We start from the raw sequence: 15,742 nt of genomic DNA on the forward strand, positions 1-15,742 counted from the left end.
TGGGAGAACCCAAGGGACTCTGAAGCCCATTTGGCCAAAAGAATCTCAGAAATGTCACTGAGCATGTGACATCAGTCTCGCCATGACAGGAAATCTGGCCATTTCCTAGTTCAGTCCTGGTAAGGAGGGAGGAATTGTCTCAGATGTTATAAGCTGAAATGTTATAACCACATTCTTTTTTTGTGTGGGGGTGGGGGGTGGGATGGAGTTTCACTCTGTCACCCAGCCTGGAGTGCAGTGGTGCAATCTTGGCTCACTGCAACCTCTGCCTCCCAGGCAGAATCAAGCGATTCACCTGCCTCAACCTCCCAAGTATCTGATTACAGGCGCCCGCCAGCAAGCCTGGCTAATTTTTGTATTTTTTTACAAAATTATGGGGTTTCGCCATGTTGGCCAGGCTGCTCTCGAACTCCTGACCTCTGGTGATCCTCCTGCCTCGGCCTCCCAAAGTGCTGGGATTCCAAGCGTGAGCCACCACACCCGGCCGCCTCTGTATGGTTAACCTTCTCCCACAGCATTTCCCAAGATGGATGTGTGGAATATTGATCCCTGGGCCAATCACCAGTGCCTTAGGAGCAAAGGTGTCTGATGCTCGAGATGGGGAAATGCCCAAATGCATAATCTTCCTATGCCTGTCAGAGGCAACTTGCGCTCACATCTCTATATGTCACATCTCTATATGCTGCAGTGTGCAGCACAGTCTCAAATTATTTGAAACTCTAGTAGCACCCACTCAAATAGTGCTCTGTAGACAACAGGCTGAGAACGCCGGCACAGAACGTAGCTGTGAGAACTGGGAGTTCCACCCTTAGCTCTGCTACCAACTTGCTGAGTGACCTGGGGCGAGTACCTCAGTGTCTCTAACCCCTGATATACTGGTTATGTGCTCCTGCTAAATCTCATGTTGAATGCCATCCCCAGTGTTGGAGGTGGTTGGATCATGGGGGTGGATTTCTCATGAATGGTTTAGCACCATCCTCTTGGTGCTTCTTCGTGATAGTGAGTGAGTTCTTGCAAGATCTGGTTGTTTAAAAGCATGTGGCACCTGCTCCTCTCCGGTCTCTCTTGCTCCTGCTTTCACCATGCGAACTGTCTGCTCCCACTTCATGTTCTGCCGTGAATAAAAGCTCTTTGCTTGAGGCCTCCCCAGAATCCAAGCAGATGCTGGCACCATGCTTCCTGTACAGCCTGCAGAACCATAAACCAATTAAAAGTCTTTTCTTTTTTTTTCTTGAGACAGAGTCTCACTCTGTCACCCAGGCTGGAGTGCAGTGGCACGATGTCCGCTCACTGTAACCTCTGCCTCCCAGGTTCAAGTGATTCTCCTGCCTCAGCCTCCCAAGTAGCTGGGACTACAGGTGTGCTCCACCATGCCTGGCTAAATTTTGTATTTTTAGCAGAGATGGTGTTTCACCATGTTGGCCAGACTGGTCTCGGACTCCTGACCTCAAGTGATCTGCCTGCCTCAGCCTCCCAAAGTGCTGGGATTACAGGCGTGAGCCACCGCACCTGGCCATGCTGAGCTAATTTTTGTAATTTTAGTAGTGGCAGTGTTTCACCATTTCAGCCAGGCTGGTCTTGAACTCCTGACCTCAAATGATCCATCCACCTCGGCCTCCCACAGTGCTGGGATTACAGGCTGAGTCACTGAGCCCAGTCATCTTGTCTTTATAAATTACCCAGACTTGGATATTTCTTTTTCTTTCTTTCTCTTCTCTTCTTTTCTTTCTCTTTTTTTTTTTTTTTTTTAAATGAAGTCTCACTCTGTTGCCCAGGCAGAAGTGCAGTGGTCTGATCTTGGCTCATTGCAACCTCTGCCTCCCAAGTTCAAGCCGTTCTCCCACCTCTGTCTCCCAAGTAGCTGGGATTACAGGCATGGGTCACCATGTCCAGCTAATTTTTTTTTGTATTTTTTGTAGAGACAGGGTTTCACCATGGCCAGGCTGGTCTGGAACTCCTGACCTCAAGTGATCTGCCTGCCTCAGCCTCCTAAAGTGCTGGGATTACAGACGTCAGCCACCACACCCGGCCTTCAGGTATTTCTTTATAGCAGTTTAAGAACGGCCTAATACACCCTCTTTCTTCTCTTCAAAGAGGGGCGATGGATCCTGCTTCTCAGGGCTCTATATGAGATGAGATGAAATGACAATTCCTAATATGGACGAGGAAGCGGAGCAACAGAGACTCCCAGGCTGCCCGTGTAGCTGCTGTGGAGAATGGCTTGGCAATATTTAGTGCATGCCCCAGAAAATCTGTAGTCCCACTTCCAGGTAGGATCCCAGATAATCTCTTGCAAATATGTACAAAAAACTTGCGCAATAATGTTTGTGGTTATGTAACTGAATGTTGAAATGACCTTTCAGCCGAGGAGCCAAGATCCAATAGATGTGTTTTCCAGAGGTGCTGTTAGACCATGAGCAGCAGTTACAAAAGAGGTTTCCGAGACTCCTCCTGGGCATCCTCATCCATGGTAAGAGTACTAAAGGGTTGGGAATTAGACATTTTCAGAAGTAATATTTGTAAGGAGGATTTCTTTGGGAGGAAGTTGAGCTGTTGATTCCAACCCTGTTTCTCTCGAGGGAGGACCCGGGAGGGTACATCTACCTAAGCCCCTCGGAGGGCTTCATATGTGCCGTCTGCGATTTGTGGACCAGTGCCTCAAAAGCGCCAGCTGCCCAGAGAAGGCTGCATGTTGAAGGCAGTAACTGCCCATCCACTGTTGCAAGGTGTGGGTGTGGGAGGCACAAGTGTCCCCTGGGACCAGATGTGAACCTCTGAGCAAGGATGGGACGGGTCGTCTAAGATCCTGTCTAGTGGGCTTCCCCAGAGGGTGGTGGGATCTCCGCAGGAAGGAGGCCGATGGAGGCAGCCCTCCCGGTGCTTCAGGGCTGCAGAAGGAGGCTGCACCTCAACAGAACACCTTCATTCAGCTCCAGGGCACTGCAGCTGAGAGGTGATCAGCAACGTTGGGGTTCTCCACGAACCTCTGAAAGCTCTCTCAGAAGGTCAAGTGAAACATACGCCCCACCCACAAAGTCAACCAGAGTTTCCCTTTCTCTCTCTCTCTCCACACCCCCAACCCTTCCTAGCTCAGAACCAGCCCTGGCAAGCCGGAGAGAGGGGCGGTGCTCTGCTCTTCTGCCACTAGGTGGCGCACCTGCAGCTGGCCGCGGGGCTGCAAGGCGGTTGGGAGGGGAGGTTTTAAATTTATAACCCAAGTTCAAGGTCTTTTCATAATTACTTATTCAGTCTGCTAGATCAGCTACTCGTGTTTTCAGCCTAAATAACCAAATTTGTTCTTAACTGGCCCGCATTATAAGCCCAGGCGTCATCTGTGTTCCAGAGCCCCTGAATCTCATGTCCCCTCCGGCTTCTTGCATGCCGGGGTCCCCTGAGATCAGCGGGAAAGTGTGTGCTGCCCCCAGCCCCGCCCCAGCTCCCTAGTGCAGGGTGGTGTGCGCGTGTGTCCCACTTTTATTGAAACATAGAGTTGACCTATGGACCCCCTGGGACACCCCGGGAGGGCACGGACTTCCTGCAGGGGAGGCTCCCCTTAAACAAGGCTCCTTCTTTCAAGAGGGAACTGGGAACTCCTAAAGGCTCCTGTGGTCCGGTCTGGCCTACCATCAAGGTAGGAAAGATCCAGCCTGGGTGGCCCAGAAGGGGGTCTCCTGAGGTGGCCTAAAGTACAGCTGGGGACCTGGCAGGAGGGGCTGGAAGGAGCCCAGGTTTCAGACAGCACTGAGCATCCCGCCTGCAGGAGGAGGTGGGGAGGGGCAGGGATGCCACTGGGCATCGAGCAGCGGGGTTGGGGTGCAGAATTGGGCTCTGGAGAAGGGTTCAGAACTGGGGGCTGCATGCTTGACACCCCACCCTGAACTGCTCAGCAGGGAGGCCGGGCAGCTGTTCTATGCTCCTGTGCTGCAAGTCATGCAGCGCCAGGCTCCGAACCACAGGGTCAGGTTTGACAGCCCGAGAAACTGAAATCATCAAGTTTGTCAGCTGTTACAATGTCATGGTGTCCTCACATAAAGTGTTCTTACCACAGCGGCAGACTGACGTATTTATAGGTGAAATGGCACGGTGGCTTAGACTTTTTTTTTTTGTTTTTTTGTTTTAGAAACAGGGTGTTGCTCTGTCACCCAGGCTGGAGTGCAGTGGCGCAATCACAGCTCACTGCAGCCTCCTGGGGTCAAGCGAGCCTCCCTCTTCAGCCCAAGTAGCTGGGACTACAGGTGCACTCTACCACACTCAGCTGAGGTTTTAGTTTTTTGCAAAGATGAGATCTCGGTATATTGCCCAGGCTGGTCTCAAACTCCTGTAGGCTTGTTTTAAAAAATACTCCATTTTGGCCAGGTGCAGTGGCTCACACCTGTAATCCCAGCACGTTGGGAGGCTGAGGTGGGCAGGAGTTGAGACCAGCCTGGCCAACATGGTGAAACACCGTCTCTATTAAAGACACCCAAAAATCAGCCAGGTGTGGTGGCGGGCGCCTGTAATCCCAGCTACTCGGGAGACTGAGGCAGGAGAATTGCTTGCACCCTGGAGGCAGAGGTTGCAGTGCGCTGAGATCATGCCACTGCACTCCAGCCTGGGCAACAGGGCGAGACTCCGTCTCAAAAAAAAAAAAAAAAAAAAAACAACCCAAAAACCAAACCAAACCAAAACAAAAAACTCCATCTCCCCCAAAAGTTAGGCGAGACAGAGGAAACAAGATTTTCTAAATTTTTTTTTTTTCTTTAACCAGGGGAAAGCATGAACACAGTCCCCATGACCACAGATGATGCAGCCAAGTTTCCTACTTTTGGGGAAATCGCAGGGGTCAGCATGTCCGGAGTGCAGTGGATAAGCCTTGCCCTGGGAAGACCACTTTCGTGATCACGGTATCTCCCCTGCCAAATGAGTACGCTGATAATTTTTAGCCTGGGCGAGAGGCTCTCTCTCTACTTCTGTGAATGTTTGAAATGTTCTGTAAAGTTTTTTTTTTTTTTTTTTTTTTTTTTTTGAGACAGAGTCTCACTCTGTCGCCCAGGCTGGAGTGCAGTGGCGCGATCTCGGCTCACTGCAAGCTCTGCCTCCCGGGTTTACGCCATTCTCCTGCCTCAGCCTCTCGAGTAGCTGGGACTACAGGCGCCCGCCACCACACCCAGCTAATTTTTTGTATTTTTAGTAGAGACGGGGTTTCACGGTGTTAGCCAGGATGGTCTCGATCTCCTGACCTCGTGATCCGCCCACCTCGGCCTCCCAAAGTGCTGGGGTTACAGGTGTGAGCCACTGCGCCCGGCCTTTTTTTTTTAAGACTGATTTTGCTCTTGTTGTCCAGGCTAGAGTGCAGTGTCATGGTGTCAGCTCACTGCAACATCCGTTTTCCAGGTTCAAGTGATTCTCCTGCCTCAGCCTCCCAAGTAGCTGGGATTACCAGCATGTGCCACCACACCCAGCTGATTTGTATTTTTAGTAGACAGGGTTTCACCATGTTGGCCAGGCTGGTCTCGAACTCCTGACCTCAGGTGATCCGCCTGCCTCGGCCTCCCAAAGTGCTAGGATTACAGGCATGAGCCACCGCGCCCAGCCAAAGTTTTTTTAAAAAGAGAATCTGCAGGAAGAACAGGCCTGGATTTAGTTTTCTTTCTTTTTCTTTTTTTTTTTTTTTTTTGAGACGGAATCTCGCTCTGTCCCTCAGGCTGGAGTGCAGTGGCGCGATCTCGACTCATGGCCAGCGCCGCCTCCTGGGTTGACGCCATTCTCCTGCCTCAGCCTCCCGAGTAGCTGGGACACCACGCTCGGCTAATTTTTTTGCATTTTTGTAGAGACAGGGTTTCACCGTGTTAGCCATGCTGGTCTCGATCTCCTGACCTCTTGATCCGCCTGCCTCAGCCTCCCAAAGTGCTGGGATTACAAGGATGAGCCACCGCGTCTGGACCTGGAGTCAGTTTTCACCTTGCATCAAGCGCGTGTTCCTCAGCTCCTTTTCACCAAAACCTGTCCCCCCAGTTGTGGATTGGACCATTCTCGTCTGCCCTTTCCTATGTGCTCCTATGCCTGTAAGACAGGATGACAGCAGCCTGTTCCCAAACCACAGAAGAGATGGCTAATGAATGGAATAGCCAACCTTTGGGTGATGGAAGTAACCATTCGAAAAAATGTGGGGGGCTGGGGAGATGCCAGAATAGGCTTTCCAGTGACGCACGGCAGCCCCTGCCAGGGAGCCCCTCTCACCCCGGCGGCCAGGCACCTAAGATCTACCAATGCCAAGAATCCACTGAACTTTGCCTCTCCCCAGTTCCAACTGGCCTGGAAACTCCCTCCACCTCTTCACCCCCACCCCCACTGGGCTCCTGACAGCCCTGTGCGACCTGTGGCCTCATGTTCTCTCTTCCCTACGTGGCTGAGGCTGTCCCCACCTTGCCTGTATCTCCCGCCGGGCACTGCCTGCGCGTGGAGACGCTGGAATGCCGGTTGCTAAGCCAGTGCACAGCCCACACTGGCTCCTGGTGAGCACCACATCGAGCTGCCCTGCTGCTGGGGACACAAGATCCTCCGCGTGCGGGACTGTCTTCTGCTCCACCACCGCCCTCCTGGCTCTCCCTCCTCTCCGCAGCTCCCTTACCTGCCCTTGGATACTGGAGTCCCCCAAGCTGGCTCGGAAGCTTCTTCTCCTGGCTTGGGTTGAGCAATCTACAATCTCAAGCACACCCAGGCTCCCAAAGCCAGCCTCTGAGGAGAGCCTCCTGTGTTACCTCCCGCAGGATGTTTACTCCCTTCCCTGGTGGTGTCACTCTTCAAATCAACTTCCCAGGCCCTGGAGGCGGGCGGCAGCCAGCTGGCAGCCTCCAGAGTCCCCAGAGAGACAGGGTCTCATTTTGCCGCCCAGGCTGGAGTGCAGTGGTCTGACCAAGGCTCACTGCAGCCTCGACCTCCCAGGCTCAAGCAATCCTCCCACCTCGGCCTCCAGAGTAGCTGGGATTACAGGCACACACCACTACACTCAGCTACTTTTTAAAGTTTTTGGTAGAGATGGGGTCCCGCTGTGTTGCCCAGGGTGGTCTTGAACTCCTGGGCTCAAGCGATCCTCCTGCCTCAGCCTCCCAAAGTGCTGGGATTACAGGCTGGGCCACTGTGCCTGGCCTCTTTTATGATTTTCTTAACATTTCATCTTCTCTAGCTTACTTTATTCCAAGAGTGTACTATATAATACATATTAACAAAGTATGTGGAAATTGTTCTCAGTGAGGCGTCCAGTCAACAGTAGGCTATCAGTAGTTAGGTTTTTGGACAGTAAAAAGTTATATGTAGGTCTCTGCGTGTGGGGTCAGCACCCCTACCCTGCTGCTGTTCAAGGGTCAACTGTGCTCTTCCGCAAGCTTTAAAGCATGGGAACGCCAGTGCCTACCCTGTTCTCGAGGAAATCCAGTGTTCCCTTGATACTTGCTTGACCTTATCTAAACAGGATTGCCACGGAGATGTTACTCTGCAAAAGCAACAATTTCATCTTAACACAAAGTTTAAAATAGTAAATTAAAAAAAATCCCGGGGGCTTTTTGTTCACTGGAAAATTCTCTCATGCTAACAGACTTAATTATCGTAACTACAAATAAATCGTAATCTTTCCTTTCCTTTCATCTTTCCTCATCTTACGTGTTGCAGGGAAGCCAGGCTAAGAGCTGCCCGGTTCCCGAGCCTCTCGTTCTGGGAGAATCCTGGAGGTTCAAGGCCTTGCTTGCCTGAGAGGTGCTGAGCAGCGGCATGGGGCCATTGCTGGCTGTGTTAACAGTGACTGAATGAACAGTGAACACCTGCAAGGTTAATACTGCACTGGTCAAAGAATTTCATTTACAATGAAATGAAGCCATTTTAAATCCATCAAATTCATTCATTCATTCATTCATAAAATGATTAATTCATTACAAAGAGAGCTATAGTAGTTTACATATATATAAAATAGTACATACATCTAAAATAGTATATTTGTGTGTGTATATTTTTTATCCTTTGTCTATTATTAAGCTTGGAAAATAGGAGTGCATTGAAATAAAAGTAGACCTTACTGACATGTAAGTCAATAATGAATGCCTTTTCCTTCCCTCATCTTATCATTCCCTCCACTGTTAATTGAAAAACAATTGCTTTTGCTAGTATTCACAAAACCACATAAACTGACAACTGAGTATGGTAATAGGCCAAATCCTTTATAGTTATCTCCCCTGATGAATGTTTCCACACCATCTGCAAACTACAGTCTCATCTGCAAACTACAGTCTCACCTGCAAATGGCCCAGGTGAGAACAAAATCTGCGTATGAAACAGAACATAGTGTGAATCATATCTAATTTTAAATATTTTAATTTATATGCTTTCATGAATATAGGTCAATAAGAAATCCACTTTTCAGATTTTATTTCATTATAGAATATATTTGACAAGGATACATACAAACAGATTCATCTTCAATAATACATGGTGTTTACTGGTGCCCTGCACTTCCGCAGTAGGCTGGTGATGCCATCAAAAATGTTTCTGAAAGTTGCACTTAATCAGCCACTCTAAACAACCAGTGCCATAGAGCTCAGATAATTCCATTGATTTGCTTGCCTAGAATGAGTAAAAATCTTAATATTTGTTTTAAAGTCTGTTTATTACTCTTCTATTTAAAAATTTGAGATACATTCCCCAATGTAAACAATAAATTTCAATCTGTCACACAATCGAAATGGATAAGGCCTTCTTGACAAATTTCTGCCACCTCCGTTTAACGCATCAGAACTCGATCTTATCTCACACTGTAATGAGTCGCCCATGCACAAAAGACAGGAAAAGCAGCTGCCCTGGTACCTGGTGGAGCCCTTCGGGACTTCTGTCTGCAGGTTTACGGTACGCTCGAGAGATCTTTCTGACTTGGTCTACTTGGTCGTAAAATACAAATATACAACGTCCATAAGCATAAGACAGTAAAGCCTAGTCTGACATATTTATTATGAATTGCTAGAATCCTATACAAGTACAATATCATCTCATGCCAAGTAATATACACAAGAAGGTGGCAAAATGTCTCACCGTGAATCAGGGCGTGTGAACAAGGGATGGGGGATGCAAGCCAGGTGGGTGTGAAGAGGCTGACCGCATCCGGTTAGGCAGGACGGTGTCACTGAAACTCGGAAACGCCTGTGTACCCTGCTGAAATATTTAAGTCAATTAGGAGTAGAATCTGCTTAGCACAAGAGGAATACAAGCCCTCTCTCACAGCCTCCCCAAGGGAGAATGTAAGGAAACCTTGGAAAATGTAACCAAATACAGTCTCATCTTTGCGTCTCCTGATTCAGCCGTGCAAATCAGTTATTCACTCTTCTTAAGTGATCTGTCCTTTTAGGACCAATTCCTCAACAGCCATCATGGTTCAGTACCTCATTAGCATCATAAATATTTGACTTAGCAAGCTAGATGGTGGAACAGTGAAGACTATATACAATGTTTTAGAAGGCATTCTGTGACCATTTTTGAAGAGTTCATAGAAAAGTTACTAAGAATATACCAGTTACTTCTGTTGATGTCGCTGTAATGTAAACGTTGGAACCTTGTTGGTATTCAATGTGCACTGTGTCATATATTGTACAACAAAAGTGAACACGGAACCACTGATCCGCTGTGGCGCCTGCTGGCGCACTAAGCTAAGGTAGCCGGCAGAGGGCCCAGTTTTCCTGAGGTTTGTAAGAATTTTTTAAACAAAACAGAAATCACAGTGACCAAGGGTAATGTGAGTCTGTGTCTTCCTTGCCATGCTGCTCCCCACAGCTCTTGGTGGGGACTAAATAACACGCCACTGCATGATGCTCGTGTCTTTCCCGCCCGTGGAGATGAGGTGGCTGTCTTCACAGAGGAAATCGACGTTGGTGACGTGGCTGCTGTGCCCGCCGTAGATGTGGCTCGGAGCCTGGAGGGAACGATATGGGGGAAAGCTTCCTTTACTACAAGGCAAACCATCTGGGATGGGAAAGTGCTTGAATTCTCACTGCATGCTTTCATTCCTTTACTCGCCCTCCACTCGGCAGCTCTCACTTGGGCACCTGTTCTGTGCGTGACACAGAAGGGACACAGAAACAAAGCCCACAGTCCTTGTGGCCTGGTAGGGGACAAATACGAGCAAATGACTGCCCTCGGCTGAGAGATTCGTTCAATATCAGAGGTGCCAGGTATGAGGTCGCCCCAAAAGCGGGCCTAACCAGATGCCTGGGGCTGAGGGCGAGGGGTCTTCTTGCTGAAGGAGGATCAGGGTCAGGGTGACGGAGGATGAGGAAGGGTGCCCCAAGCCTCAGGGCTGGCTCAGCTGAGCAGGGGCGCAGCAAGGGGGTCGTGGCGGAGGGCAGAGCTGTGAGCCTGTGGAGCCACAGAGGTAAGACGAGCGGATCTGAAGGGCCCTGTGGGTCCCGTGGGGCTTGGGGTTTCCCTAAGGGCAGCCGGAAGTGCTTTGGGCACGGATAACAGAGTGACATCCGCCTCTGTGACTGGCAGCACTCACTCACAGCCCATTTCCATTTAGTCTCCCAACAGGTCGGGCATACGTGCACGCCCCATGGGGGACAAGATTAGCGAAGAAACAAGCCCTTTACCCTGAACTGCGAGCAGGGGTATGAGAAGAGGTGCACTTTGCCAAAGTCGTCGCCTGTTGACAGGAGTTTCTTCTCGTGGGCCCGAGAGACGGCATTGATGTCAGTTCCATCTGAGCCTTCTGGCCACACTCCTAAAACAAAGACCGCAAACGGCGCTGGAGACATCAGGGGCCACAGGGCCACGGCGTGCAGGAGCCGCCCACTGGACAGTCCTGAACACAAAACTGCCTCAAGTCCAGCTTTAGAAACAAGGGGCAAAAAAGCGCAACAGCCTCGGTTCCTGGCCTCTCCCTGTGCGCCCAGTCTCCTCTCACTCAGGCCAGTCTCCTCTCACTCAGGCCGGTCTCCTCTCACTCAGGCCGGTCTCCTCTCACTCAGGCCGGTCTCCTCTCACTCAGGCCGGTCTCCTCTCACTCAGGCCGGTGTGCATGTGTTTCTTGGGGTCACTCACTGTGGCTGCTGCTTGCTTGGGGCAGCCTGGCAGCTGTGCCCATCATTACTGGCTCCAGGCTCTGCATCCCTGAGCCCAGGTGGGCCTGGAGGATGGGTGGGTGGGGGACCCTTTTAACAATACCTGTGGCTAGGAGAGGGCTGGATACATGTCGGGTTTGACGGGGAGCTCTGGAGTGAACCTCTGGATCTCAGCACTGAACACCACAAAACTGCAAATTCTCACCAATCTACTGACTTGTGGTCTTATGTAAAGAGATGATAAATACTACCTTTAAAAATTCTATTAATTTGCAGCCCTTTAATTTAGGCTACTTATGAATATATTCCTAAAGTGAACTTTGAAGAAAGTGAAATTTCTAGTTTAAGAACAAAAAAAATATAAATAATAACCGTCACAAATGATAAGTTGACTGAGTGCCATCTGGCCCACCCAGGTCCACATGGCACAACCTGATAGGAGAGGGTCTCAGGGATCCGCCGCCCTGTACGATGGAGAAGGGTTAAAAAGCCATCTTTCCGGTTCTTCTCAGCAGGCCATGGCCAGGCAAGCTCCGGCCCGACCCCAGGGTGCAGGAGGAGGTGTGGCGCACAGGCCTCCTGTAGCAGCAGAGCAGTCTGACAAGACGGGTGACCATGAGACTCCACAGCTACTGAAGACATATTTTAAAAGGAGACGCTCTTTTGTTGGAACCAGTGAAATCTGCAGCAAACTCACCAAAAACATGGAATCCCAAAGTGCAGGTATAGGTAGCCCATTCAATGTCTCTCGTAGTTTCCACACTTACGACTTGCTTACAGGCAGAGGGAACCCCTGCAAAAAGCAAACACAGTCTGGTGACATCTAAGCCAAGGCCCCACCCCTCCCCTGGGCAAGGCTGAGCCCCCAGAGCTGTGCCCCGTTGGGTACAGAGCCCTCCCCGGAGAGGGAGACCCTCCACTTCCCAGTCGAGCGGGAACCACATGTGCACAGCTGTGAGCTCCCCTGGAACTGAGCCCGAGCCCCTGGGCCTGGGTGGAGACGCCCTCTTCTTTGTTTTTTTCCCATCTCCGTCTCTGTTTCCCAGTCTGGTTTCTCTTGTCTCTGGTTCCTGGGTCTCCGCCTGCTGCCTGCCCCTGCCAGAGCCCCTGAACACAGCTCTGCCTCTGCTGTCAGGCCCCCCAGCCTCCCCATCCCCCTCAGTCCCTTCAGCTCAGAGTCAGGAATGGAGGTTATTGAAACCAGTCACACCAAGGGCCTCCCAAGGAACATTTGTGTGTTCCCCAAATGAGCTCTCACCAGCAGAGTACGAGACCTCATCTGAGAAGGTTCTAGACCCAGGGACTGTGCCTGAAAACCATCCGTTCCTGTGCCTGTGTCAGGCAGGACCTGGACAGGGAGGAGGTGAGATGGTGTGGCTGCCCCCCCCACTGGAGGGAGCTCAGTCTTCGTACACACTGCCCTGCTTTCCCTGCCGCCAGTGTCCTGCCTGTCCTGGTCCTCAACAAGTGGTGACGCTCAAGTGAGTGTGACTCCCCTACCCCTGTGGGCTCTTGGGGCCTGTGTTTTGGGCTCTGAGCCCTTCCCTGCATCATGGGGCCAAGCCAGAAAGCGCTGTGGATCACCTGAGAAGATGCAGGGGAGGAACGCTGCACTTTCTAGTAACTTCCAGCAGGGCAGCAGTGAGGCCTTCCTTGTGCCCCATGAGCCGACCTGTGTGGCTCAGAGTGGGGCACGTGGCAGGTGCTTGGTGGGTGTCTGAGGAACCAGTGCATGGCATGAGGATATGCTTGTAAGTGCCAGCCGCGATCATCCTCGCTGTACCTGGGCCCAGACACTGGCCAGGGTGGGGTTGGAAGAGGAGGAGGGGGGGTCCCAGGCTGCCGTCTACCCAGGTGGGAGGGACTTCATGGTCCCGCCTGTGAGGATAACACCTTGACAGGCCCTCCTCTTGCCTGGACAGCTCTGGACCCACTCACTTCGGCCACATCCACCCAGACCCACCCCCTTCTGCCACATCTGCTTGCCCCCAGAACCCCTCTGCAGGGCCTTCTTCCCCTCTGGGCAGGCCCAGCATCTTCTCCTCCACAGGGGCTCGCAGTCAGCAGGAAACCAGAAGGACCCAAGAGGCCACACAGCCCCACGCCTCTATGTTACAGAGGCAGAAACCACGGCCTAGAGATGATGGCACGTGCCTAAGTCATACGGGAGCTGGGTTTCCACAGAGGCCTCCTGGGTCTCAGAGTGAACACTTTCTGAGATCGAGACTTCCTACAACCCCAGGGTGGTACTCACAGTAGAGGATTTCGTAGTCTCCGGAATTTGACACGAGGAATTGCGAGTTTACAGACCAGTCCAGGTGAGTAATGAAGCTGGAATGACCCTGGAAGAGAAAAACACCATCTTCATTTCACTGGCCTTAGAAGTCCCTGCCAACGCCGTTCCGTTGTAGTTAAATGACTGCATGCAGGTACAGCAGGAGCCACAGGGCCACCGTCAGCGCTTACCGAGCACTTGCCCACTCGCGTGTACTTCCTCCCGTTGTCACTGACACCATATATATAGATGCAGTTGTCATGCGAGCCTATGGCTAAGAAATTCCCATCTATAAAAAGATGACAAATCACATTTCAGATGTTAACAATACACATTTTATTCGTTACAAAGGATAATGGTAGCTGCCACCACAGATTTAGACAAAATCGCCAGATTAACGTATTGCCAAGAGAAACATCTGCCTTTGAATGAATCCTCTGCTACTTCCAAAGCTATCTTTTGAAAAATACACACCTGGCCAGATGATAAAATCTGGTAAAGATTTATAAATTTTTATGAACTCTTTTGTTTTTGAGACAGGGTTTTGCTGTATCACCCAGGCTAGAGTGCAGTGGTGTGATCATAGCTCACTGCAGCCTCAACCTCCTGGGCTCAAGTGATCCTAGGCAAGTAGCTGGGACTACAGGCGTGTGCCACAACACTTGGCTAATTTAAAAACATTTTTTTTTTGTAGAGTTAGAGTCTCGTTGTGTTGACCAGGTTGGTTTCAAACTCCTGAGCTCAAGTGATCTGCCTGCCTTGGCCTCCCAAGGTGCTGGGATTACAGGCGTGAGCCACTGCACCCTATACATTCTTTTCATACAATTTTATGAAATCTTATAGGCCCTTCCCTGTCCCAATCACTGAAGGATGGAGACTAAATTCCTTGGAGGGGCCCACAAAGCCCACCAGGATGGCCTTCCAGCTATGTCACTCCTCCCTGAACACACGGGTTCACTCAGGCCTCTGCACTCACTGCCCTCTGCCTGGACAGGCCTTCCCGCCTCTCTATCCAGGGGTATCTTAGCATCTTCTCCCCCTGGGTTTCTGGTTCTGGGAGGGCCTAAGGACTCAGGCTGTGATGCTTGTGTGGAAACACACGGGAAGGAGCCCTTTGCAACAAAAGGCAGCAGCAGCCCTGGTGGCTGGAAGCAACCACACCGTGCACGCTGCGCAGGGAGGAGGACCCAGGGCGCCCAGGACAGGAAACCGGGCCTGGAGGTGAGTCCGGGAAAAGGTCAGACTTTCCTGAGCCAGCAAGCAAAAAGAAGGACTGGAAACCTGGAGCCACGCAGGGTCCAGAACAGAATGCAGGGCAGCGGGGGTCTCTCTGCTCCAGCTAGGGGGCTGCAAGTCCTCCATCCACAAAACACAGTGAGCAGCGCATTTTCATAGCAGTCGGGAGGCTCCACTTGGACAATTATTTGTACAGGGCCTGGTGCTCACAGGAGCGTAAAGCATCAGGAAGGGTTGTTTCTCCCCTCCCTCTTTCCTGTGATGTTCCTTCCGCCAGGCGGGAATCCTGCAGGACCCAGGGTGGCCTGGCGCCTCAGGGAATGGTATTTTAGGAAGTGTTGGCCTAGGCCAGGTCAAAATAGGGGCGATGTAAGACCAATGCAGCCTACCCAAATCAAGAATCCTGAAGGAATGAGGCAACTACACATTTTTTGCTGAAAAAACCAAAAAGGACTACTGTAGCCAGAGATGGGCTGCCATCGGCTGCTGATGAGGCTCGAGAAGGCCAGGTGACCATGCCGGAAACCAACTGTCCTTGCGATCAGTGCCTGCAACTGGCCATGCCTGGACAGCAACAGTGACGATGACCACAATAAACACGAAATGCTACTAACAATGGCCACTTAATGATACCAATTACAATTACTAAATGGCCAATATGGATTTTTTTTTTTTTTTTAGATGGAGTTTCACTCTTGTTGATCAGGCTGGGGAGTGCAATGGTATGATCTTGGCTCACTGCAACCTCCGTCTCCTGAGTTCAAGCAATTCTCCTGCCTCAGCCTCCCAAGTAGCTGGGATTACAGGTACATGCCACTGCACCTGGCTAATTTTTGTATTTTTAGTAGAGATGGGGTTTCACCATTTTGGCCAGGCTGGTCTTGAACTCCTGACCTCAGGAGATCCACCTGCCTTGGCCTCCCAAAGTGCTGGATTACAGGCGTGAGCCACCGTGCCCGGCCTGGTCAATATGTTTGAGAGTCTGCTATGTGCTAGGTCCAATTCTAAACTCTTCCTGTATTAACTTATTTAATCCTTGTAACAACCTCATGAAATAGATATAATTATCCCCATTTTTCAAGAGAGGAAAGTGAGGCGTGTACAACAAACTAACTCGTCCAAGGTTGCACAGGTTTCCTGAAACTGGCTTAAACCC

General features: G+C 50.8%; 1 protein-coding gene, 1 long non-coding RNA gene and 1 other non-coding gene across 11 annotated transcripts in view; 1 reads left to right on the forward strand and 2 right to left on the reverse strand.

Moving 5' to 3' along the window:
* The first annotated feature begins 2,396 nt into the window (after positions 1-2,396).
* On the forward strand, positions 2,397-8,627 carry LOC126958455 (uncharacterized). The gene is made up of 2 exons (XR_007727194.1): positions 2,397-2,470; positions 4,748-8,627. It is a non-coding gene; the product is annotated as an uncharacterized LOC126958455 (long non-coding RNA).
* On the reverse strand, positions 4,745-4,907 carry LOC126960291 (U1 spliceosomal RNA). The gene has a single exon (XR_007727857.1). It is a non-coding gene; the product is annotated as a U1 spliceosomal RNA (small nuclear RNA).
* Positions 7,853-15,742, reverse strand: part of EML1 (EMAP like 1) — a 209,710-nt gene continuing 201,820 nt past the window's right edge. For 8 of the 9 annotated variants that reach the window (XM_050796683.1, XM_050796678.1, XM_050796685.1 and 5 more), the window contains 5 exons: positions 13,542-13,639; positions 13,330-13,417; positions 11,773-11,868; positions 10,605-10,735; positions 7,853-9,928 (listed from right to left, as the gene is read on the reverse strand). In XM_050796683.1, the coding sequence (XP_050652640.1) occupies positions 9,803-9,928; positions 10,605-10,735; positions 11,773-11,868; positions 13,330-13,417; positions 13,542-13,639 (539 nt within the window). In that variant the 3' untranslated portion in view covers positions 7,853-9,802. The remainder of the gene's footprint in view (positions 9,929-10,604; positions 10,736-11,772; positions 11,869-13,329; positions 13,418-13,541; positions 13,640-15,742) is intronic. The other variant, XR_007727182.1, reaches the window with a different exon arrangement.

The sequence above is a fragment of the Macaca thibetana genome, chromosome 7 (genome assembly GCF_024542745.1).
Source record: "Macaca thibetana thibetana isolate TM-01 chromosome 7, ASM2454274v1, whole genome shotgun sequence".
Classification (NCBI taxonomy): domain Eukaryota; kingdom Metazoa; phylum Chordata; class Mammalia; order Primates; family Cercopithecidae; genus Macaca; species Macaca thibetana.